The sequence below is a fragment of the Enoplosus armatus genome, chromosome 12 (assembly GCF_043641665.1).
Source record: "Enoplosus armatus isolate fEnoArm2 chromosome 12, fEnoArm2.hap1, whole genome shotgun sequence".
Classification (NCBI taxonomy): Eukaryota; Metazoa; Chordata; class Actinopteri; order Centrarchiformes; family Enoplosidae; genus Enoplosus; species Enoplosus armatus.
The window spans coordinates 10,628,146-10,655,464 of NC_092191.1; the positions used below are offsets into that span (position 1 = coordinate 10,628,146).

The 27,319-nt window shown below is 40.4% G+C and overlaps 1 protein-coding gene across 1 annotated transcript in view; it reads left to right on the forward strand.

Annotated features, from left to right (window-relative positions):
* The first annotated feature begins 920 nt into the window (after positions 1-920).
* The window catches only part of lrmda (leucine rich melanocyte differentiation associated), a 193,181-nt gene continuing 166,782 nt past the window's right edge, over positions 921-27,319 (forward strand). Inside the window, exons 1-2 of the mRNA XM_070916592.1 lie at positions 921-1,004; positions 1,668-1,768. Coding sequence (XP_070772693.1) covers positions 963-1,004; positions 1,668-1,768 — 143 coding nt within the window. The 5' untranslated portion in view covers positions 921-962. The remainder of the gene's footprint in view (positions 1,005-1,667; positions 1,769-27,319) is intronic.

Below are 27,319 nucleotides of genomic sequence, written 5' to 3' on the forward strand. Positions count from 1 at the left end.
AGCAAGGTGTCGGCAAGAATTGCAAAGACAGACAGGCTCAAAACCTGGGCAAAAAGCCAAAACTAATCAAAACTTCATGGCTAGCTATACCAACAGGCCAAGTGAGAATTGTGAACTTGTTTTACAGACACAGGGGCAGCAGTGAGCCCATCAGGTAATGGTGCTCTAGAAGGAAGGGAAGAAGATCTCTGAAGGTCTCTGGAAATATAACGTTAGCCAGATCTACTTGAACAAGCCACACAAAAGAGAGATTTATGCTGTATTTTAAGTACTTCCAAGCAATATGTTTTTGGTTTACAAGACAAATTCCCTCAAGAATGGGGATTGGCAAGTATATCTCACGAAACCTCCAATAAAGAGCAGGACTTAAACTCTTAAAGCTAAAGTAGCTTCTTAAGCTAACATGGATAAAATTGAGGCATTTAATTCAGTTTAATGGACTCTTTAATTTATATTGAGCCACTGGAGATGGCAGACAGTTATAACTTCTCAGTCCTGTGGTATAGTCACTGAAACCTGTGATGCTTTTCAGCAGGTGCTGATGGTCTTTTCTGGCTGTGAACAGTTTTTTTATACAAAAATCAATTTGCTGTTGCCTTCATTTAAAATGTGAAGGTGTTTAAACTAAACGTAGTTTTTTTTTTTTTAAATAAAACAGTAGGTTTTCACAATCTTATGCTGTCTTTCCATCAGGAGACATTCAGCAGCACTGAGATTTTATCAGTATCAAACACTGTGTCCGCGTGCTTCCGCACAACAGCAGGTCAGCTGATTAAAACGGCACGCGGAAACTGTAAAGTCAATTGGAAAGCGCCAGTAGAGCTCCAAAGTAGCCGGGCTACATCCACAAATACCACCATTTAATGTTGACAATAGCGAGCAGCACTTTGGATACCAACTCCACACGATATCTTATCTACAAAACACAACCACTGCGCTGCTGTCATCCTCAGGAGGAAGTTATGGCACAACACGAGTCGCTGGTCGCTTTGAATGGGACTCAAGTAAGTTTGTTTTGGAAACTTCCTGTCGGACTTTGCCCCCCCTGCGCATATTTAAGCGCTAATATACCAGTCACTGTTTTCTAAGTGTTTACCGGTGCTAAATATATATGTGTTTTGTGTATTTCTTCGACATCACCGGTGTCATGTGACACACTAGCTAATGTTGCAGTCGTGACTTTCAGTTATGCAGTTCCTCCTGCAGCTTCACTGGAGAGAATAATGCCTCCAAGCTGCTGCAATAGCATGTCACAAAGTGTACGTAGTGCAGGTAGTATGCACTCAGTACACTGAAGGTGTAAGTAAAACTGTTTAAGTATTATGCAGGAGGCATAATGATCACTGGAAAGCATAAAGAAAAGTATTATATCTTAATAGCTTATTCATCTTAAAATTAATAGCATGGCTTCAGTTACAAACTTCTACTCTTCTTGGTGTTAAACCTCCCCACTGTGAGGTTAACTGCTGCATTATATAGCTTCCTATACACAGCATATCCTTTATGTAGCCATTTATATCATTCAAAATGAATTAAATTGCTCCCAAATGATTATTGTCCCAAAGGTCCTGAAACAATATTATTTTGCTGTGCTGATGTCAGTGATGCTATTGTATTATTGCTCCTCGTCTCACAGTTATCTCTCTGTTTTTTTTTCATTCTTAAAGATTTCCTACATTGGACATGACTGTAAGGACATTCCAGACTTCCTTGGAGACACATATGGCCATTTTGCAAGAAGGCTGGATCTGAGCTTCAATCAGCTCAGGTAGATGACAGATGCACATGTAATCACAAGGAGGCATATGCTCTCTCTCTCTCTCTCTCTCTCTCTCTGCCCCCCCAGTCTCAGTGTTATTGAGTGACATGCATCTTTACATCAGGTGCAATTGGATGTGTGCCCTCGGTCTATAGGTGGTCAGAGTGTCATCAGTACATGAAAGAGCTGAATGAGTTTTAGAACTGGGCTGGTGCCACGCTGCGGCGGGATAAAAGGTGTGATCGATAAATGTGACATGCTAATTCGGGGGCAGATAGAAGAAAAGATTCCTCTGTCAGGACATGAAGGCACACCTCATGGCAGCTGCTTCAGAGGGGGCTGCCATTTCAGCAGCAGGACTAGCATAGTTGATCTGGCAAGTAAAAGAAAGGAGATGATGGTTATGAGGTGCTTTTGTTTCTGATCCCTTTTCATGACTGTCAGGCCATGAAGCCGTCTGAATAGAGGTGATTCTTTTTTTTGTTGAAAATTGTTGTCTTGAGGCAGTTGTCTGTGTTGGAGACGTGGAGACCTCAATTTAACTGACTGACACTGTGTCATATTGCAAAATCAGTCATTTGCGCCCAGTGTTCAGACCAGCTGGAAAAATCTGATGGGGGTTAATGGATAAATGAATGAATGAACCCACTGTTGAAGTGCTTGTGAGCAAGGCACTGTGAATGCACTAATTTAAACTTGTATCATCAATGTGTGTAACTGTGAATTTGAAACATATGTTGCTGGAAAAAAAACATTAGTCCCTGGAAATGTACGACCTATGACCAACTGACCTAATATTTACTGTATTCATGTGTGCACATAGTTTTGCTTAGTATGGCCCTACCCTTTACATAAGGGGTTGTCCCAATCATTGTAAATATGCTTCTATGGGCGATTATTCAGACTACTACAAGGATTGTTGAGTTTGAGGGCTGCCCTTGGGTCATTAAACCTAAATACACATCACACTCTACTTTTGGTTTCATATGTAATCAGCCACTTGTGACTATCAGTGACTAACATAGGTAGCCTAACTGTAATCTATCTGCACCCACATGCAGTTAATGCCAGAGATTTTCCATTAGTGTCATCAAACAGCTAACAGTGAGCAAGATGTTCATGCCATTGTTAACTTGCAGTCAACTCATTGTTAACTGGTTGACTTTGAAGTAATTGCCCCCCAAAAAACACACACAGAATGACTGCTATGTGCATGGTACAAAATACTTGAGACAGTGGAATAGTAGATGTCTTGGCATTACCTCAGAGGAAGTGAAAGCTTGTTATATGTCGCAAACAGCTTTTATGAAATCTGACTGAAACAAACCTTATGTGCGTTGGTTTCAGGGAGATCAAGGTTGGCATTAGGTTTCTCGTCCTTGAACTCGTCGCATTAAGGACTTGATGTTTAGAATCAAATATGTATGACTCAGATATTACTAATTCATTATGAATTTTCAGTTTGGCTAATCTCAGATGTCAGATATCATTACTAAACTTCAAAGGGTGGTATGGACAGAGAAGCGGTGAAGAAGTAATGAAGTGGTACTCAAACCATTTGGGGCTCATATCGGTGGACTATTGATTGATGGTTTGCTAGGGGCAAAGTGATCTGTTATACAGTGCTTCATTTGTGTGTTTGAATGGTTCCCATTGAAAACCTGTATAGCGAGATAAAATGTGTCTCGAGAGATAATTTTCCTTCTTTGTTGTAAACGTTTCATACGTTCATCCACTGCCTCCACATGTTGTGAGGATAGACGCTCGTAAAATGTGATTCCCACAAGTGAGCCTTATTGATAACGCTAACTCCCAGTGTAAGCTGTCTGAACCCTGTATCTCTATCCATAGCTATAAAGTATACATTACCGACCTGCTGGTGTGGTTACGCAAGCCTTTCCACTCCAGACCTATATCCACTATTCTCTCTTAAACTTGTTCTCTATTGCGATTGGTGTCTGTAGGTGCTCACATGACAACTTTGGGAGGTCATGGGTGGGTGGAGCTGTGAAATTCAATAACATGTGATAAAGTTATATGCTAACTAAGACATAGCAACCCCCTCAGTAGTTTTGATCCCCATAAGAATGCTCTTAAGAGACCCCTGACTCACAGCTTAATGGTGGAAAGTTTTTCCTGTAAAAAATAATATTTCTGCCACTGAAGTCTTTGTGCTGCTCTATTTGTGTGTAGCTCTTTGAATAGAGTGGTAAGGACAAAATCAAATACCACAATATTTGTGACAAAATATCTTAAAAAAAGATTTGATTGTGAAGCAGGCAGAGGCATGCTTTGTTTATTTTAATAAGTGAAGAAAATTTGTTTCATTTTGTTTAATTTCCATACAATATAACCATGTGTTTTGTGTAGTTTTCACTAGTGGAGTTGACCTATACCTTTGATGCTTGGTGCAGATTCAGTAAAAAAACCCCACTGCTTTACAAGTACCTGTCCTGATATAATGTTAAACACTACTCTATCTCTGATCACTTAAGGAAATTAGCACAAATCAACTCAGTTTCAAAACATTCAACATTTATTTGGCATAACATGTTCAAACATAATTTCTGGTTAGGAGAACCCACCAGTTAGAAAAACAATCCAAGAGGACTGTCATACTGACAACAGTTCGTTTTAAATCATGACAAATATTTTTTAGGAATGTACAGAAAGCTAGATATTGGCTTTATCCATTCAAAATTGGCTATTGAATGTCACAGTTAAACACACTGTAGTGCATTATGGCTAAAATTAATGTAAAGGCACACTTTTGCTCTTATAGTAAAGAAGTGAATCATCCACATATCAAATAAGTGTGATAATTTTATGGTATGGCAATACAGTAATCTTGATTTCAACTTGATACTCTTCCTGATACTGTATTCTTAAGCAATTTTGGCCGGATACTGATAAGATGACTAATGCATCATGCTCCCTATAATGGAGCCATAATTATCAAGAAAATACATAATTTGAGCTTCATCACATTACTACAGCATCCAAAATCACAGATTATATTAAGCCTTATATCACAATATTTTATTATTATATTATTTATCTCCTAGCTTCAACATTCAGGAATCTACTATCTGACATATAACGTCAGATAGTAGAGACATTTGTGTATTGACACCATGACCTCGTTTCAGTGTCAGCTCAAGCAAACCAGGTGTAAACAGATGTGCATGTCAGTGAAACTCAGTGGACTGCCTTCAGCGTCATGCACTTCTTCATGTTGCTTGACTCAAATCGAGAGAGAGACATTGCCAGAGTTTGTTGTAGCTAATATGCTCATTTCTGTCAGCTCAATTGACAACACTCATCCAGCAACCTGACAATGAGCCACAATGAGAAGCAATGTACTGGCATCACCTCTAACTGAGTCCTGCTGTGTGTTTTGGCGTGTGTGTGTATGTTGCACATGTGTTTATGTTTTTGTGTATGCTTGTGCGTATTTGCCTGCATGCAGTGTTTGTGCATCTGTCTCTGTGAGCATAACTGTGACCGGCTGGGCAGGTAATGGCAGGATGGAATTATAGTAGCGGGATGTCACACCCACACCTCTCCCTCTGTGTGCTGCAGTGTCAGCCTGTCTCATCAATGTGTTGAGAAGTGTGGCTCACAGTGAGATTTCTGTCTCAGGAAGGGCTTGGATAATGTTGTGTCGTCCACTTTGTTCCAGGTCAGGTGTGTACACAATGCAGTGAGTGGGCATGGGCTGTCATGACATGATTCCGCTCTGTGACTGGGGTGCACTTTGGGTGCCTGCATCAGTTACATGCAGTGTTACCGCCCTGGACGCATGAGGTTTGAGGAGGACACATGTCTGTGAGTCACAGGAATAATCCTAATATTGTTAGAACAGTGATAACCTTTCTTCTCAGATCTGACATGGCATCTTGATAAACAAATCACATTTGTGCAATGACAGTGTTTGTGAAACCTTAAACCAAACCTGAAAGTTAAGCCTTTATTTTACTTGTTCTGTTTTAGCTAGTTAGATCTGCCCATCACTTGTCCTCTCAACGCATGTGATACTGATTACTGCACATGTTAAGTAAAAATTGCATGTAAAACAACTGTCAAATATTTCCTGTAGTTGATCATAATGTTGGTCATTCCCGTTGATCTGCATTTTTACAGACCACCTCATCTGTTACATAAATGCCGGCTACAGCAGAACTTTATTAAAGTATGGTTCTTAAAATGTATACCAAAATAGGAAAACCTGTACAAACTATTGCAATGCAGCAATTCCCAGTTTTTGCTGTGACTGTATCAGAGAGGTGTTGATTCAACTGTATGATCATTTTGGTGACTGTAGTTCATGATAGTGTTGTATTGAATTAAGTTATGATGAAGGTATTCATATTAAAATAAAATAAAATATTAGAGAAATAAGTGTGAAAAGTCTTACAAGTCCAAAACTGGTCAAAAGGCGATCTGGCTCTGTTATTTGTTATTTGTGCAAGACATGTGGCTATACGGCCTGTACTGTATATTCACTTTATACTCACTCATATGCACATGTAAAATGAGCAGAAGTTTGGCGGTGAACTGGATTTGTGAAGTGTAAGACTCTAAAAGAAATTAGATAGGTTTACTCTGAAACTGTATTGCAATCATTTCAAGCAACAATGCATTCAGAAGAGAGTCACCAGTTTATAGGGAAACCATTTAATCTGGAACACCTTGACTCTCTCCTCCATCATTGCTAGCTTCCACCTGCAGTGTATTCTTTCTTCTCTCAGACCAAACAAATTTAACATGAATAATGTTTTTTAATGGTGAGCCTTGATTAGCTTGCATATCATCCGGCTATGTTGTTTTTTCACTCAGTGCCACAATGGAGTGGTTCAACTGTTGCAGTTACAGTTAGTAGGGGTGCATTTAAGGCAAAATGGATACAAAATTGGAGCAAAGCAGCTGCCTTTAAATGTCTGACCACATAATGAATTTATACTCATAAGAATTATGTGTAGCTGTTGAACTCCTGACATTAGACTTTTAATTTGAAAGTCAGCCCGCCATTAAGAAAGAGGGGACCATATTGGACTTTTGCATTGCAGATGAACTTCAGCTACCTGTGTACGTGTGTGTGTGTGTGTGTGTGTGTGTGTGTGTGTACAGTATGTGTGTGCTTGTGTCTGTGTGTGTCTGAGGGGGTATGTGCTCACCCAGGCTATGTTGGTGATGGCAGGCGTTTTGCATTTTAATGACAAATCAAGTATGCTAACTCGCGTTTCAAAACGAAAGTGCTCTAAATGTCGCCCGGCTGTCAAAATGAGATGTAAGTAGTCTGATGAAAAGAGAACAAAGAAGACAAAGTAGGGAGGCTTGGTACACTGAGAAATGAAATAAAACCGTGTATGGCCTGTCAGCTGTGTCGTTTTATATTCATATCTAAAGAACATTATAGTATTACTCCGCCGCTCATGCCTCACTCATCTGTCTCCCTTAATTCGTCACAGGCACCGCTCTGTCTTTCAAGTTGCTGTATGTCAACACGGGAAGGGGCCTGCTAATTGACAAATGAGTGTCACAGACATCAAGTGCTCCTTTCCTATCCAAGCTAGGTAGACTCTGGTTGTTTGATGGTGAGGGGAGGAAAGGGGGGGGTCTGTTATTGGCGGAAGCCCAGTAAGAGGCTGGTCCAAGAATAAGAAGTGACAACGGCAAGAGAGCCCGTCATTGTCTTGCCTAAGTGTTCAATCTTCAGAGATGCTGGTATGCAGATAAAGTGTCAGTTAGGAGGAGAGGATATGAAACATTGGCAGTATGAAGTCCTCAAATCACTTAACTGGGAGCGTAGAGTGTGTGTGTGTCTGGTAATAGTAGTGGCGTACTCTGTTCTGCTGAGGAAATATATTCCATATCCGATCTATCAGGCCTGTTTAGGCCGATATTCTTGGATAACCTGATCTGTGTCTCATAAATTAAGGAGGATGCAGAGCTCTCACAGCCCTAAGAGATTTAAACCAGACAGATGAGAGGGACATGGTTTGGCAGGAAATAACATATTCATATCCAGGACATTGATATTTTGTATCATTCTGTAGTAAAAAAAAAACGTTTTAATTTTCACAGGGATGTTTTTTTTTTTTTTAAATTATGTACTACTCGCAGGAAAGTGATTGGATGACACAGAACTAAGGTTGTTATGCTTAAGGGATGGCATGTCTTCTTCCTCCATCTCTCCAATTTGAGGTTATGTCAGAATTTTGTCTTATGTTATTGCTGCAAACACTTTTCTCGCTGTTGACAGTTAAAACAGTGCCAGAGAGCCTGAGTCACTGAGTCCTATAGTGAAGGAGTAAAGAGCAATTTGTTCTATTTATAAAAATTGTATGTGATGGTAGGGTTGGACGATGTCTACCAAACTGGCATATGATGATGTCTGCAATGAAACATCACAATGTTGCTGGGCGGAGGGCGGCTTTAAAATCGCAATGTTACGATGGTAGAGGGCTCAGTAGTCAGTGACTGATGGCATCCTCCATTGACCCAACCCTACGTGATGGTTCAAGTCATTTAAATGAGATTACATTTTGGACAGTCTCAGTTGTGTCTACTTCTCGCTGCATAAAGTCAATTAAGACAACAATCTTCCAATGTAAGTGAAAGCCAGCTAAAATCAGTTTTCTTTTTTTTGGCAAAATGGACAATTTGTATATGATTGAAAGCTCTCCCACAAACTGCAACCAAACCGCAATAATGTGGCCTCATTCATGTTGTGTTTTTGTGTTTTCTGTGTCCAGCAATGTATTTTCACTTAAGCTAAATTTGCTCAAATTTAAATTTGCCTGAAGTGCAGATGATGTTTGCAGATGAACTGCATATTTTATCCTCATGTCCTTACCAATGGATCTCATTAAATGTGGTACATATGCTCTAATGCCAAGTATTTGTCAGAATCTACTGTTTGATTTGTATCTGTATATATACTGTACTTGCATTTGAACTATGAATAAAAAACACATTTTGAGCACACTGCGTGCTAAACTACATGCATAAACAGGATAGACTGAATTTGATCTTCAGTTGGTGAAGTCATGTCTTTGTTCTCAATGAAAATTAAAGTATTTAAGTCTGTTTTAAAGGGAGACCCCACTCAAATAGAATTCACAAGCAGTATGTTATGTTCCGATCCACAGCTGAAAGGCCTACATTCATATGAAACATATAGTTTCACTTTTAAAACAGGCTCCTAAAACAGCTGGCCACTGTAGTTTTAAGCAAACATGATAAAACAGGAGTAATAAGGGCATTTGTGAGGGACTATTTTAAGTGGCGGATTAATACACATTTATCGAGTATTTAAAGCAGGAAGACAGTGTACGTGGGATTGATTCAAAATAAACGGCAGTGCCCATGTACATGGTAATTAAGGATCATGCCAACCAGTGCAACAGTGTGGTTCATTGATGTTAATTTTTTGGATGACAATGGAGGTCTATGGCACAGAGGAATACGCTATATCAGGCTTACTACTTGTTAGAAGGATTAATTCATTGTTGGTGGTTTGGTCTTTTCATGGTTTTTGTTGACAATAAATATATAGAATACTGTCATCCATATCCTTTCAGCCAGTCGAGCAGCCATACTATCAGCTGCACAGTTCCTTTACCCTCAGTATAACATATATAGTATAAATCTTTATCTCTCTGTTAAACACAACAAAAGCCAGCTGATGGCAGGGGAACCATCTGTTAATCACTGTCAGGAGCTGCCATCAGCTTTCTAGAGCATTCCACAACCTCGTCTCTTCCTCAGTATAAGGCCATCTTGTGGGTTAGGATTCTGAATGAAATGGAACATCTTTATGTTCCTTTTGTTCACATTATATATACTGGGCAGTGATGCCATTCCTTTTATGACTGCGTCACATTTTTTATTGTATATCCCAAGACGGATGGCGTGCCACTGACACAGAGATTTACAGGCCTTCAGCTTGCAGTGGCAGAGCTTTAGAAGGGTCTGCTGACATCTAGCCAACACTTTGGAGGAGGAGAATAAAAGCTGACATTTTATTGGCTCGAAGAGAGAGAGAAAGAGAGAAGGGTTTGGGGGCAGGGAGGAAGGGAGAGAGGAAAGAAAGGAAAAGAGATTCTGTTTCTCTACTTTATATTTTTCAGCACAGCCAGCTGTCATGGGGACCTTGCTAAAAAGAGGGGGATTTATTGGGTATTATTTAGAAACTTGTCAGTGGTAATGACTACAGCTATGATTTCAATTATCACCCACTAAATATAGCTTAATTCACTGCCTTGCTGGCCATAATGAGCCCTGACATAATTTTTCAAAAATTCGATACCATGCTATTTTAATATTTTATGTTGACCACCGATTTAATTTTCCTCCCTGGTGCTTGGCATGTGGCAAGGTCCCACTCCCTCATGTGCAGTTGGATAGTCAGAGCTATTGAGTTCAAAGCTGTCTCAGGGATATATTTTTTCCATTGACAGAAATCCAATTAGTTTTAGTACACAGTCTGGCTGAATAAAAAGGGTCTTAAAATCTACAATATGTTTCCTTGGCGTTTTAGCAGAGTGCAAAGCCGGTGATGGATCTTTATGATTTGACCTGATGGGGCCCAAGTGGACATACTCCCTTTTCTATTTTGGCAAGTGAAAAACAAACCATCCATATGTCTTACTCATTTTGATAGACATAGCAGAGTCTTTTGATATTGCGTAAACATCTACTGTACAGTGCATGGACTCTCTAAGATCTTGACTCTCGTACATATTTAAACACTTATTAAATACTTTACAACTACTACACAAATTCTGCCGAAACACCATGTAAATATGAGAGAGGGAAAAAGTCAGATGTATAATTCATTAGTGACATGTTTAGTAAGTAGACGATTTGGGGAGTGTTAATGTGTACTCAGGTTTTGACATGAGGGTGTGCATTTTTAAGCAAGAATTAAAAGGGAGATGATTAGGACTGGCACTCGCCTGTCAATAACATGCTTGCTGCTTGAAGTTGATGATGTGGGTGAATTTTGATATTGTAAAGCCTCTTCCTTTTCTTCAGTCCTCTCCCTCTGCGGCACTGGTTTTTAAGTACATAACACATGCAAAGTCATTTAGGATGCCCGCCAGCGATTAGGGCCTCTCTGTATGAGTGTTTTCTCATAAAAAAAAAGGGGAAGAGGGCGCCAACTTATGTTTGAGACACAACCTGTGTCTCTTTTAGCCCATAACTCAAGCACTGTTTATGTTCACCCCATCACACTTAGCCATCTCCCAGATTGATGATGTAAGCAACTGGAAGGCATGGAACATATTAGAACAGAGCATGGAGAGGGGCAGCCATACTTCTACTTCCCTCGGCTGGGTCCCAAATGGAAAAAAGGGGGGAAAAAAAGGTTTGGAGCCTGTTTTGGAAGAGGAACAAAGGAGCTTCCTTTGGTATGGTCTAGGCAGTTTTGGTCGCTTCATGGCTTTCAATCTCCCACAGTCTTTCCTAGAGGGCCCAGGGGTGAAAAGTGAAGACAGATACATGGATATATTCGTGCCAAGATTTTAGAGGATGATTGCAGTTTTTGCCATGTTTTGAATTTTAGGGGATGATTTTTTTAGAGGGCTGGATGATAAATGTTGTCAGTAGATGAATAAATCCTATGACCATAAAATGCAGTTGGAAGCTGTTATTAGAGATAGCAGCTCTTGAAGGCCTCATGATTACTAAAGGAATTTGGTGTTACATCTTGGTGAAGACGAGGGACTAATATAATAATCTTTTAACCTCGACGATTTGAGTCAAGTTTAATCATGGTTTGCCACTCTTGAAGTGATAAACTGCAGTACACACGGGCCATCTTATTTGCTTGCTCTGCAATTTCAGGCCCCTAACAGCCTTCGTGGGTGAGTCCACTTTTTTTTTTCTGCACTCCTGTAGAACACTTAAACCATCTCTGGCCCTGGACAGCTGTGCCACATTCTCAGCACAGCTGTAACTCATTTCCTGTTTCCATTTCAGATAAACTTACTCACATCTTTCACAGCTTTCACTTATAAAAACCACTGACTGTCCTTCCAAGCCACGATCCCAAGAACTTGATATTGGTCAGCCCCTGTGCTCTCACCCGGCTGCACTCTTGTTCTCCCCTTTCCTCTATTATTTGAACTTGTTTATAGTCTACATTTGCTTGTTCCATTTGCGAAGCATGAAGAATAAGTTTGGAAAACTGTAGTTGGGAATAAGCTCAGAAATCAAGGGCAAGCTATGGTGTTTTTTTTAGGCTACATCTGACATCCATCAGCATGGAAATATGTTTTAATGGTCAGGCAGGCTGCAAGACATCAGTAAGCTGTTGCCTCACTTTTCCACCCAGGGACATATTGAGATAAGAAACAGTGACGGCATGTTTCATGTCCATGCTGCTGACACGTCTGTGCTGGAAAACTACAAGGAACAACCCTTCCATTTTGGGGCCAGCAGTCTGTGTAGTACAATATTCTTATTCTCTGTTTTCCCTCACAAAACACTGTCTATCCATTAGGATAAATGCATTGACTTCCATCATAGTGGCTCCACTGTGAGCTGCCGACTGCACCATTAGCTGACAGTATGATTATGTGAACAACAAACCAAACAGTCTTCTGATCTTCTCTGTCTGTCCAGACGTTTGGTGATGTTTAAGAGTTTCTCCCCAGTGGTAATGGTGAGATAGCTTTTGCACCGTGGGCACTGTAGAGTTTCTTTATTTTCTCCCTCTGTCTGGATCTCGGGCCCCTGGGTCCCCCAAAGCTCAGAACATGTCTGTACTCAGATGTTTCAAAACACCAAACAGCAGAGGAAGAGGAGTAGAAGGAGGAGGCAGAGGAGGAGGAGGAGGAGGAGGAGGAAGAAGAAGGGATAAAGGAAAGACGAAGGGAAATGGGAGGAGGGTAAGGAATCCTCATAGGGACCAAGTGTACATGTACAAGCACACCAGGCAGAGAGGCCCAACAGGGTCTGTAGACTTGTGATCTGAGGGCCGTTTGTGTGTCAGTCAGATCAAAGTCTTTTGAAGGAGAAGGAGAAATCCCTTCACCTTCTCTGACTATGGCAACCCTTATTGGCAGCTAGGTAAGAGGAGGGGGAGGAGAACAGGGGGCTACAGTGAAATGCTTCAACTTGTGATGGTTTTCATTGTTTTTGTTTCACTTCAAGTAAAACACACATATGTGTCCTAAGACATTTTTATTCATACAGATTAAGTAAGCCTCTTTTCATTTGATAGTGTTACATTGATACATGTACATAGGCATCGTAATGTCAATAAATGTCACCACATTCATTTTAAGGCATTTGGATAAATAAATATACTACTGTAAACAAACAAGACCATTGCCACGGCGTCTATACAGCATTAAGGCTGTACGGCACACAGGAATATATATATATATATATATATATATATATAGCTGCTGTTCTTCAGGAAGACACAGAGATAATGTTTTCATTGTTTGGTTAATTTGGTTGACAGGTGAAAGGATTCCACAATGGTGAAGTTGAGAAAATATAAATTCTTCAAATATAAATTCTTCAAAAAACTGAGAGCAAGAGATTCAGGGGTTGGTCTACATTTTGAGAAACCATATCCATATCACTGGTGTGAGATATAATATATGTTCATCACATACGGTAATCATACCAACATACCACATTTATTGTCACAGATATTGTTGTTTTCAAAGTTTTTGCTCCTTTAACTTGCCCCTTCAGCCTATGGACTTATTCCAGCTGTAATTATACAGTTTGAGTATTTTTCCTTGTGTACGCTAACTATGCTAATATGTAAACATGTATTTGTTGATACACAAGGAGATTGGTTTAAATAGATTTTTAACTGGATTTTATGTTTTCACACATCAAAACGTTACTATGTCCTGTGAATGTCCTTGTTTGCAGTAAACAAGTGTGATCAGCTCAGAATATGAAGGCGACTTGAAACAAAAGAAAACAAATGTGGAGCTGGTTCAAGCCCTAATTTAGTAGCAGTGCAATGTTTTCATTATAGTTTTTTCTCAGGTGTGGTGGTGATAGTTACACACACTCTGTTTTATTTAGTTGTTATGTGATTTGCACAAAGGGGATCTTCTTCATTTGTGGAGACATTTTTGCCTTGTTTGACACATTATAGCCTATTAATTTAGATGTTTTCTCATTCAGCACGTCTTATATTATAGTATCAGTGTAACTCCCACATACATTTTTCTTCTCTGCATATTGTGAGTGCATATTACAGAATATTGTATGAAAATTAATTATCAATTAATTATTAGGTGACAGTGTTGATCACCGACAACTGCTGGCTTTATTTGCAATTAGATTATCCATCTATCTCACAAAGCCTGACCAGGAAAAGCGTGGTTGCTGTCTTTTGCAGACATTTATGGCTATTCCTGAGTACATACGGTATCATTATGACCTTTTGTTATGATTTGAGAATGGTGTTAGTGTAGGAACATGTCTTCTTGTCAGCTTGAGCTTATCAGCTAAACACCTCCCTGTCAGTCTTAATTGGCTACTGATGAGGCTTTACGACAATTTAAGTCATTAAACCAAGCCAAATGGTTACATACTTCTAATTAACACTACATATTATTCTGTAACATGAACTTTTATAAATATGTAGTGGTGGTCATGGGGCGCAACTACAAAGATATTAATCATCAGAGCCAAGTTGAACATACAGTAGGCCTATATATACACTCAGCTGCTCCTTGCACGCAGTGCCAGACAGTCCGTCACTCATACTCAACCCCTCATGCTGGGAACATGTAGTGAGTGTATCCTTCCATGGGCCTGGCTGTTTAAATTAATTATTAGTTTTATAGCAAACCCTGAGGCCTTGCACAGGCAGCTAATCCCTGCAGAGGGCTAATCCGACCCCGCGTTACAGAAAATCAATGCTGGTCTTTGGTGTTGGCATGCCATCAGGGCACAGGGACACATGTCAGACAGGCCTCCTGATTTTTTCATGAGGTGCGTTTTTGAAGTGGTAGATTCAGTTGAGGATGCTCGAGGTACCCAGAATTGAAAAGAATATCCGGAAGCGAGAAAAGGCTTGTATGACCAAATTTCTCATGGGGTGTCAGTGATGCAAGTGTGTGGTTTTTGTGCATTACTTTAACTGAAAATGGATGAGATCTTGGAGAGAACTCGTGCTGTCTCAAATATGAGTTGTATAAATGTGTAGTAAAGGAGTGCATAAAGAAAGGTTAAAATTAAAATATTTGTCATTCAAATAGTGATAATACCCGACCCTAATAAAAAGATCCAGTAAATGAATGTTGTATATGTAACACAAGCATAGTAACACCGCAAGACACTGTATGTATCTGTATCTTGCAGTGGTCATATCTGTTGATAATCGTCTTCTGGATAGTCTGTTATATTAGAACCATCAATGACCTTCTGGCAACCTCTGTGCTGATGGATGTGTGTGGTAGATGAGTGTCCTGCCGTCATCAAGGATTTGAAGGGATTTTGTTTGCAGATGACTGCAGATCAAGTAGTTTGAGTTATGTCATGCCTGCTATTTTCTCTGGTTTGGTGGCTGAGGATCGGTGCCAGTGGAGTCTTGCTGTAAACATCAGGCTATGCTGTTTGCCTGATAATTTGATGAAAGGAGGGGATTGGAACAGCCATTTTGAAAATGTCAATTTGTGTCTTTTTAGTAATAAATCTTTTTTTATGACCCAAGATGAGAACATCCTATTTTGTCTTGGCAATGATACAGACAGTCTGTGTTTTGAGATCAGTTTAATATCTTGTCACATTTGATACATTGTCAAAATTGAAACCACCATCCATTTTCCTTTACTTTGTCAGGGTTTAATACCATTCAGAGAAAATATGAATATTTCTCATTCCTCAGTCTCATTTCATATTCTCAACTGTCTGTCAGTAATTGGAGAGAGAGAGAGAGAGAGAGAGAGAGAGAGAGAGATGATCTGACCCAGTCCCCTACTTTTTTTTTTACACCTCTCATTCTGCCTATTAGTTTTGGATTACCAGCTTTCTCTCTCTCACTGAGACTGGCAGCTGAAGATAATAGCTTTCATAATGTGTGGAGTTTCATTCCAAGCCCTTCTGTGTTTCTCTTTATGAGAGAACAAAAAATGTCGAGTGTAGTCGGTCTATTCATTTCCTCTGTTGGGAGATTAATGAGAGGAACAGTGCTGTCTCAAGCCTTTTGTGACAGGCTTCAAAGTCCCTGTACAGGAGGACTTGTGTCTGTTCGTCTGTGGGGTTCACACAGGCAGGCAGTCATTTGCGTTTACACTGTGGCAGTTCATTAGGGAGACTAGCACATGATCAAGAATATATGCTACAATTATCTTAACATTTTGCGCACATTTTGTTTAACACTGATGAAGTGATCAGATATTATACTGTAGATAAGAGCTTCTTCAGGCCGTTGTGGGATTTAAGTCACTCAGCAAGTGATTTAAGTGTACAGTGTACAGCAGCTGACCTCAACGTTAAATGTTGTTTGATGTGAGTTTCACTTCATGAAGTGAAATCTTTGTGGACTGACTGTGGCTCTGGTGGATGGTGCCAGTATTTAGGAAATGACGTAGATAGCAAAATCTTGTGTCTAGTCATGAGACCTATGGGTTAGCCCGTTTGCTTCCCCTTCTTATCTAGAGCACAAGGAGACATTCATGTCAGGAGAATCTAATATTCTGACTCCTGTCTATCACTCAGACATTGGATATACTTTTGATCCATCCAATCCTTTTCAATACTGCTTATCGCTTTGATATCTAAATAATATTTTACATATTAACAACAGATCTTATAAACCCAGGATTGCAGGCAATAGGGGAATAAATGGATTTAAATTACATGGATTTCATTGTTTATTGGTCAAATTCAAATTGTCCACATCTATCCTACATAATGATTAACATAAGGGCTATGAGTCTGTGTTCAGGAAAAAAAGGGATATGTAATATGTGTGCTGAAAAAATGGGAATGGAGTGAACCTCAGCAGGATCTCTATATAATGAATGTATCATGAAGCCCCATAACTATAAATGTAACTACATATGAAATCTTGAAATTGAACAGAATTCTGAGCTGCTATAACTCTCTTGTGACTGTAAGATTTCTACCAATTTCTTCATATCATCAGACTGGCACAGCAAATAAACTCAAACAATCATCGTAACTGTTAGAGATTTTCCCCTGAGATTTGTCTGTACTGTAAGGTTGACTCTGTGCATGTGACATCTGCACATCTTAAGCAAAACAGCCCCCCGACCTTCTTAGCTGATCATGTCATTTGTACATTCTGACTTTATGTCCGGACCTCTTCTACAATTGAGACAAATCTGGATGTGAACCAAACATTTCTTTATTTGTAGAAATACCACATTTTCATCAAGAGTACAAGCCAGTGTGTTGCATTTTCCAGGCACATTGTCTTTTTAGACTTGCTGATTGCTCCTGACCTATGCTCATCAGTCAGAAATAAAAAATTCCCAAACCATCACAGATGTACGGAATTACTCAAAATGTCTTCTCAATCAGAAATAATCAGCATTTGATTTTACTTTTATAAACATTTTGTAAACTCCCAATGGAAAGCTTCTATATTTTGGGGAAGACAGAAGAGCACGTACACACATACATGTTTTTGACTGCACAAACTTAGGAGATAGTGAAAGATGAATTTTTGGAAAAACTTTTTTTTGCTGTACACAGCCGAGAGAGTGGTATATTTGCTTTACATGGCTTTGATTAAAGGTTTTGAGAGAGGAGACATTTCTTTTGCTTTATGGCTCTCTTTGCCAGCTTGGCAGCAGCACTAGCATTTAAATGCCCATTAACAACCTTTTAACTGTCAGGATCTTTTGAAATATGGATATTTGCTTTCCTCACTGCTTCAGAGCCACCAAAATTACTTTTAATAGCACAAGTGTTGGTATTAATATGTTCCTTCATGAGCAGTAGACTAGCCGCATGTCATTCTAGTGCAAAGGAGTTTGCCAATGATGTCTGATTAGGAGTGCAAGGGGAGATTAATAGATGTTTCTTCCCCTCATTTGTTATCACTCTTTTAGTGCATTGACTGACTACAGCATGTGATAAATAGAGGGAAGCCTCTGCATTTCCTGAGTATGACACTATCTATTTACTCGTCAGCCCAGCTCTGTGTTGATGCGATGTCTCCTCTGACAGCACATCCAAAGTCAGCTGCCTAGTCCTGTGCAATTTCAGCAGCAGAGGGGAAGGTGTTTGGGATCTGCATTTTAATCCTGGCCTGTTTAATGTTTGCCCCCTGACAATCTGGGCCAGACATCATTTTAATGGTATGTACAGTGATAAAGCCAATAAAATGTCAGAATGATTGATAATCTGAGCATTATAGCAATATGACTTTCCAGTTCTCCTCTGCGCTCCAATGATGGTTTCCAAATTGAATTCTTTGTGTGCGTGCGCGTGTACGTACGCATGCACACTCACATGGCATGCATGTGTGCGTCTTTGCTAAAACCTTAGGTGAGAAGAAAACAGAAGAAATCTTGTTAGTTTCTAGTGAATCAGTTTTTTAGTGCTTATGCAATACATTATTTCCAAAATAACAAACCACATCGGCTGAATAGATTATCTCCGAATTTCTTTTGCCTGCTTGCTATATTTGTTTGGAAAATATGGATTGGAGTGGGAACAATTATAAGGATGATTACCATATTTCTTCTGTTAAATAAATGATATGAAAGCTTGCTTTCCTGTGGTTTGTCAGAAACTGTGAATGTATGAGCCAGGCCTCTGAAGCCGGTGTGTGTTTCATATCAATGCTGGCTTATTTTCGTCTACCAGGGATGGTGGGGGAGAGGATGCCGTTCATATCTCTTGACTTATGAACTCGTCCGAACAGGTGGACAATGAACATTGACATGCCGCAGATGCTGGTGAAGCAGTTGCATTTTGTGATGAGGCCAGTCTTAAAATTCTCTCATTATGTTTATTAGTAACATTATAACAGTAATTTTCCCATTGGTGCTATTTTCATCCATTTAAACATTAACCTATCGCTGCTCTTTAAAGCTGTAGGCTCACCTTGGGTCTTATGGATGTGATCAAATAGCTCTGGTTCATTGATTTATTGCTTGCTATTTGCAAACCAATAGCAATTGGTTTGAGATTGACAACACATGTACGCCTGTAGTGCAGTCAGTGTCTCTATGGAGCAATGAAACAGCTCCTTTTATCTTCCGCAAAGTCAGAGCAGTCCTGCCTCTGACTGGCAGTCATAGAAAGCTCTTTGTTTTATGTAAATGGTGATTGATGACATGTCTGGCACAGCCTGCAGTTTTTGACAAAAAGTATTGATGGCTGCTCTCAGTAAAGTGTTAGTCCAGGTGACAGAGCAATCCATTTTAAGATGAATGAGAGAGAGAGAGAGAGAGAGAGAGAGAGAGAGAGAGAGAGACTGAACAGGAAAGTCATCAGCACTTTCAGGAACGAGTTACACATTTGTAACTCTAGTTCCATGATCACAGGAATATACACACTCTGCTATGCCGCTTTAGGTCATGTGGGTCATGTGGCAATTTTAGCACCAATACCAAGTGCCACAGTGCTGTACAGGAACAGAAACTGTTGAGCGTTGCATCTAGTTGGCCGATGTGCATTATCATTTCCTGCTGCTTGATTACCCCAGTCATCCCCTGAGCACACAGTCCTTTTTGTTTTCTATTTGTGGTACTGTGGAGGTCCATGTATGTATCACAACAGAGAGTGTGTCCTCATTCAGTGCAACACCTACTGTAGAAGATCAAAGAAGAAGTTGACCTGTCTCTGGTTAGGGAAAGCCTGGAGGTACAGTAAACTGGCTGTACTATGTCGGGAAGATATTATGAAAAAAAAGAATGCAGGTTTGCAGTCAAATTGTCCCAGTGGCCAACCATGGTACTGCAATAAAAACTGCATTGTGTGCACTGGCTACAAAAACGGGTGCTTACAAAAACACTTTAAGGTGACAGAAAGTTGATTTCTTCCAATTGTGGTTTTGGTAAAGACTTGTTTTCAGTGGTGTGGATTGAAGATCAAAATGAAAAGGAATAATTGCGTTAGTATGGCCATAATGTGGACAATGTTTCACGTGAGTATTCTATAGGGCTGTGAGATATATCGAATTAATTCAATTAATATGATTTTTTGTTTTTGCATGATTTTTTAAATTTCCACATTGTGAAAATGCACGAAAAAGGTTAGTATTAGTCTAAATGTAACATAGATGATAGCAAACTACATTAGCTGTCTTGAGTCATGTGACGTGAATAGTTTCTATGGGCACCTGCCACACTGGACTGTCGTGACTCCAGGTGGTCTCCGGACTGCAAGTGGCTAGCTGGTTCTGGCTGTTTGAGTGTGTGCATTTAATGGCTGCATCTACGAGAGGAACATACTGAAAAGAGACTCACTGACACACTGATAGGTGCTCTCGGTTTGTGTTTGTTAATGAGGCATTATCTGGTTACGAGGGGTGAAGCCATGACGGTCGAATAAACAGTGTGCAGATTCAGATATCAGGCTGATGTTGTGAAACACGAAACTGCTTTCTGCTCCGTCTATGCTGAAACTGATGATTAAAGTAAGTGTCCATGCTCTATTTGGTTGAAACATCTAATGGTGACTGTATGAGATAACCTGTACTTTTAAAATATGCATAACAATGACAGCCTCACTGGTGGGGCAGGTCTTTTATAATTCTTGCACATGAAGTCCTAAATCTTCAATCATGTTTTAGTCTTTGTCTCTGCAGGAAAAGAAATAAATACAATTATTATTAAAATTGAGAATCATCTCCAAGTTTAAAAAAGATTTTTTATTTTTCTGCCATATCGCCCAGCACTATACTCTATAATGCAGTTAATACATTAAGCATTTTTCAGAAGTGTACTTAGTATTTTTACTAAATTAAAAAACGGACTGACTTTTAGGTTTTTGAAATAAAGAATAGAGGTTGATTTGGATGTACATACTAAAAGATAAATCAACACTCTTTACTTGTACTGGCCTGCATTCCCAATAATGATGCTTTTATGTTGATAACTAAAATAGGCCCCTAAAATATACTAACCAGTAAATGAAAAGGCTCTCGTGCCTTGTCAAAATATACCTGTCTGTCAGTTAAGGCTGTGGGACTCAGAGCATTTACAGCTACTGGATTTGTTTGAGTTGGATAATGGGTCCATGATCCACAGGGGCAACTCAGTCCCCTGGACTCCATCTTCTCTCTGACTTGGGGATGATGAATGTGAATTTACATTTGCTCTATATGCTTTTACACTCAACAGTAATGTAATTTCCCTAATGGAGCTACTATCAAACAGACGTTTACTTTTGGATCTATGTAGTGAGGAATGTTGAAAGGACGAGCCAGCCAGAAACTGCGGATAGCAGACCAGTCTGATAAAAACAATAAGTCTGCATATGTGAAAAAAAATCTGTAACCAAAATGACTCCAAAAATGGACCTGGTGCTGTGTCTGACAGAACCAGATTTAAGAGATGCTTCATGGGGACCTTAACCCATGAAATCACGCTGTCCTGCATCCAGAGCCCCACCCTCTAACCGCTGTATAAATAGATTCTCGTGACAGGGTAATTCATCTCTGGCCATGAAAACATCATCTTTAAAAGACAGCTCGCTGAGACCCTGCGCTTGTTAGGGGCCAGATCAGCAGCCCAGATGCCTGGGATGTAAACTCATGAAGAGAAGATTAATTTATCTGTCATCCCTGACTTTGACAGTTGTTGTAAATTTGACTCTGGCCTCTGCACACGGAAGGGAAGGGAGGGGTGGAGGGGGGAGAAAGGAGAGACGAGTAAAGATATGGAGAGGAGTGTGAAGAGGGAGGACGGCTTTAACGAGGGAGGGGTAAGGTAGGGGTGAGCATGTGTCAAAAATTTCAAACATACAATTTTGACAAGTGAACTCACTCACTCACTGCTGGTGTGCACCTGCACTACATCTACAGCTCACCTCTCCCGATGATGTGTTTGGAAACCTATAGGTGAATATTTGGCCATGATTTTAGCCAACCTTCCCTGCCCCTTTCTTCAATAAGTGCCCTTCCTCCTCACCAATTTTTTCTCCTACTGCTCTTTTCAAGATGGTGGCCACATAAGGCATGCTGGAAAATGAGTAGTGCTGGTGTCAGGGAAGCCATTTGGGGTCTGATTGATGGTAGCAGGCGAACCACAGCGGCCATGTTCTCTGATCTCCCTATGTGCAAGCCATGCCTGGCGCTCCCTGAGAAACAGGAGAAGTTTTTTTAAAAGTTAATGCTGCTGCCAGGCACATTGAGTTATATTTCTCTTCATATCTGTGTCAGTGATTCAGAAAATAGATGATGAATTGGGATGCATGAAATGTTTATCATTTGAGAAGAAGATGAGCTGGCTTTGAAAAAAATATATAGTCAAAAATCTGGGTTACTTTGGCACAGATGTACAGCATATCTCTCTTGAATTAATAATTGTAATCATAATTCAGTTGACATACATGGATGAATAAGTATTGGGTTTTATGTTCATGTCAGGGTTTGTAGATGTAAGCTGAGTGATATAGTAATAGCATGCTTTTCACATCATGCAGTTCCATTGGATAGCAACTGTTTTTAAAGTTTTGTGTCCAACCACTTTTTTTCCACGGATCTTGATGCCAGTAAAGCTGGCCATTTTTAGGACTTATAGAGCTACAGATGTAAATGTAGTTACGGCCTTCAGTGTAGATACAAGACTGGTGCTGTCAATAAAGAGCCCCCCCCAGGCTTTGGGTTTGCATAAGAATCATGATGTGTTCTCTTGGCTTCATTTGACCTTTCTCTCTTTCCGTAGGCCTTCCTATGAATCTCACTGCATTTCCAGCAAACATCCTTTCAACTTACACGCACAGTACACTACTCATTTTATTTTCACTGAGCTTTTGAGGAGGATTTGTTGTGTGTCTGATCACCATAAGCTTATATACAGAGTCTAGCGTTAAAGCAAATCAGTTAAATTTGGTGTAAGTTATCAACACCTCCTTATATGTCTGATTGGACCTAGGGGAAGTGACAAATATAGCCCAGGAGATCTCGAGCTTTTATTGTGGATTAGCATGCTAATAAGCTTTCGACTTGATTTGACAGACCTTGCTTCCCTCCAGAGAGGGACAGCCTCGAGCCAGGGAGAGGGGTTCTGTATGGGGGTAAGCAGAGAAAAGGAGGGGGAGAGGAAAGAGAAAGCGGGTTAAAAAAGGGGCGTATTGCGGGTTGGATTGGGGGGGGGGGGTTGATGGAGGAGGTGTGGAGGAGTGTGGAAGATATTGCCAATTAGCATGTGGAAGAAAAAAGGTTCTGACAGGAGAGGTAACTCAGTCATGATAAATATGGTGACTTAACAGTCTCTCCTCCTCCCCCTTTGTCTGTCAGAGCCCACAGCTGTGGACTTAAGAACTCTTTTCACCTAAAAGGAAATCAAAAGATAATCCCAAGTTTGATGTTTGGAGAAACTTTTGAGTCGAAGGGGAAAAGGGGTCACCGGTGTATAGGGCAACGGTTTTAAGCTGTAAACCCTTCACAAAAGGTTGTGACAGAGTGAGTTCCTCCCAATCTCTCTGAGTGTATTTGGAAACTTCTGAGCACCTTCTCCGTGCATGACTAAACCTACTGAAGAATGGAGAGATAAGGGAAGTCACTGGCTTTAAAGCAAAAGTTTAATTTCCCCACGAAAACAAATATCTGGTATCAATCAACGAGGAGGAATTTAATCCTCTCACCTGCTCTGTGTTTGTCAAAATTCCCCTGGATGATGTAAAAAGCTACCCGAGTTTGACTGACACTCCTCTCTCATAGGTTAGTCAACATCAATTGTTGGTATTGTTGGGGTTTTTGGCATCTTATTCCAAGAGGATGATGAAATTGACTGAAGATTTTTCTGGATATACTGTAGAAAGACTTGATTCAGCTCATTTTACTTCTAATATATACAGAGTTGTTCTTTAGAGGAGGTAAAGCAGGAGACTTTAATAAGTGAAGTGGGGCATATCACTTTGCTGTGCTGTACATTTTCATTGTCTCATTGACAAAGACGAGGGAAACAATGGAGCCGATCAGCCATTTAAGCTGTTAAGCATCTTGTTGGGCTAGACAATTTTCCATTTGTGTTATATCTCAAAGGCTGGTAACATATTAACATTTAGCCAACACATTAGAATTCTTTTCTTATGCTATCAAGGTCTCTCTGGTTTAACTTAGGTCATACAAATAATTCATATGACCAAGTTTATTGTTTCAGACTGCGTAAGATACACATGTAGAAGTCATCAGTCCTATTTCATCTAAGCAAAGCAAATGAAAAAATGGCTTGACCATGTCTTGACCGCCTTTCATTTCAAGGACAAAGCTGCAGTACATTAGCTGTCTGTGTGAGGAGATAATACCTGTGCTGATGATGGCAGCTGACCTTGAGGAGCTTAGATGACAATAACCTTGCTATCATCCCTTGAACCCCACTTCTTCCAGCTAGGTGCACGTGTGTATACTATACACCCGCTCATAAACACACACACACACACACACACACACACACACACTGTACGTGCCATATTTTACTTGCTGAAACCCACACAGCCAATGACCTTTCCTCCCTTCCCTGACAGTTTCATGCAACTGGCAACTGCAGTATTGCTTTAGAGCACATTTGCTTACCATAAGAATGTAATTTTCAGTGATAAGGTCCTGGAACTTGGCAGGGGCTGTTGGGGGGAATCTGTCGTTTTGTGCCAAAGCTCTGGTCCTGGATGATCCAGGGGCTTGCCCTGGGGGACCGCTCAGGGCTGAGTGGGCCAAAGTAATGTCATCCTGCGGAAAAATGATTAATCTATCCCTGTCTATCCTTTATTCCACAAGGAAGGAAGGATGCACAACAACATGCAGCCAGATAAGTGGCTCAATGGTGCATATGTAAATTTAATTTATATCACATTAGGCTATTGCTAAATTGCCTCATCATTATAATTTAGGGGTAATTTCAAATTGAGACAAGGGAAATAAACACATTATATATATTTAATTTTGTAAAATAATGTGAAATAAACACATTTATTTGGGTTTTCTTGTGTTGGAGTTGCAAATGTTTTGGGACACAGTTTGGTCTGAGTACCAGTTAGCATGGAAATATTCAGCTGGGCAGTGTGCAGTGCACATAAAGTACCCAGGGTGAATATCAGAGCTGAGAGCCTCACCATAAATACCCAGGTCAGAGCTGTCAGCCAGAACACTTCTCTTCGTGGTCTGTCTTCTCTTTTTAGTTTTAATCCACTCATCATGGGGTGAGTGAGAGAGAGAAACAGATACAGGCAGAAATGCCATGGTATAGTACAGTAACGGATTGGAAAGAGCAAGAAAAGTAGGAGAAAAACATACTCTGAAGTGTGTGTGTGAATCCATAATAGCGCCACTTAATGACACAAACTATCTTCCCTTGCTGTTGGAGAGAGGCTAGGCTTCCTCCGAGCCTCAGAGGGCCCTCTGTTACAAAACAGAAGACAGTAGGGCTTTGACAGCTCCAAGTGTCTAGGGCCAGGGAAATAATTGATAGCAGGCTGCCTGCATCCAAGGTCCTTTAGCAGTAATTGCAAGCAGAATCTGACTCTCTGATCTCACCAGTGGTATTGGCTATGCCAGAACAGCCTGGCTTTGACAGATTGCCTTCCTGCAGTAATAACTTAGGCATGTTCCCTGTTTTCTCACACAAGGCCATACAGCGCTGTCTCCACCACAGAACCAGCCCAGAATCATCAGTGATTATTTTATATGTGTATTTTTCTTTTAGCTCTTGGCAGATTTTTCTGACAGGACACTCTTCGAGTAATGGTTTTGCCTGCAGTCAACTGCCCCGTACATTGTTTTCCACTGTGTGATCTTTTTTTATTTTATTTTTTTTTAGTAGAATGAAATTATTGGTAATAAAATGAGTATTGTGCACACATTGACATACATTTTTGGGACAGAAAGCATTCAGTGGAGCTTGTGAAAAACAAATAGATGTAACAGTGTTCTTTTATTTCTAATTGCCTCGTGAAATCAGACTTTATTAGCCTTAAAAGGAATGTAATAACTGTGACCGATCAACTGTGCTCTGAAAATCTTTTAGTTTAAAAAAAGGAATTTCCAAACACTTTCCGTTGCCATGGCTCTTGCCCTGAATGACAGCCTGAAGGCTTTATGGCCTTTTGAGGGATAGTCTTCTTCCCCCTTCCCTCCCCTCATCTCCTTCTCTCCTCTCCCTCCTCCCCTCTCGCTCTCAGTGGCACTCTTCCATGCTCACTGTCTGCACTGTAAAGCACTCAGGGATTTATTGTCAGCTGGAGTTTCCTTGATGGGGTGTAATAATACTGTGCCTTTCTCACCCGCTAAGGTGGTAGAATCCCCTCCCTCTGCCGATGAGAGGACCCCTGCGGGCTGCCCTGTTTGCGCCTGTGTTCTGTGGCAGACTTATAAGCCTGGCAGCTCCACCCCATGGCTGTCCAAACAAGGTTTCTCAACAGGCGCCCAGATCAAAAAGAGCAGTGTATGGGGGCTGCAGGAAAGTGAAACGGCAGGATGTTGCCTTTAGTTATTTATTTATCTCGCTTTTCACAAACAGAAGAAAAGAGTTAAAAGCATGTGAGCTCCTTTGGCTTGGTAAGATTTTTTTTTTGTTTTGTTTAACGTTTTGGCAGTAAAACAGTGAATTCTTGCTACTGCTAATTACAGTTGAGTAGTTTTGTGTTCAAAGTTGCCAGAAATCATTCTAGTCAGGACTGATGAGAGCAAACACTGAACTGATTTCTGAATGAAAATCATTAAAGGAATGAAGTGTAAATAGACACGATCCCCATGACACCCCGCTGTAGGAAATGTGATACTGTGGTTAGTACTTTACCGCCAATGTCTTCCAGTTAATCTTATTTAATCTTTAAATGAAGGCTTAAATCAATGCAAATAAACATTAGCAAATGAGTCTGGGAATATCATATGAAGAGGGTTAAAAGTCCCTAAATGCCTCAAAGCGTAGTCACAGCTCAGCAGGCGAGCTGTAAAGGCAGCTGCCGGATAATATAAATAGAAACTTCCTTCACAAACCCGCAATTAATAAAAGATCCTTTGAGTGATCCTTGAACACGGGAGGATATGAGCAGACAGTCAGTCAGGTCAGGGTGGGATAAACTGGTCCCAGCTCCCTGTCTTCTGTGAGAGCTTGGTGGCAAGATAGATGGGCGCGTCACGCTGCTTTGAATGTCTAAACATAGACGTTTTAGAGGTGGACGCAATGTGAAAATGTAAATAAACTTTATAGGAACTTGGGGTCAGGCTGAGGTTGGATTTATGGTTTTGGCATTCACCCTTAGGCCCATCCGTCATCCCTTTGCCCTACCAAGCCCCCCGGTCCCAACTCCAGCCAAGTCCCTCCCCCTCCCCGTATCACAAGACCCTCAGCTGAACTACAGCCGACCTGCTGAATCCAAGGCCAGCTGGGCTTCAGATGCCATAATAAGAACCGTTCAGTGCCT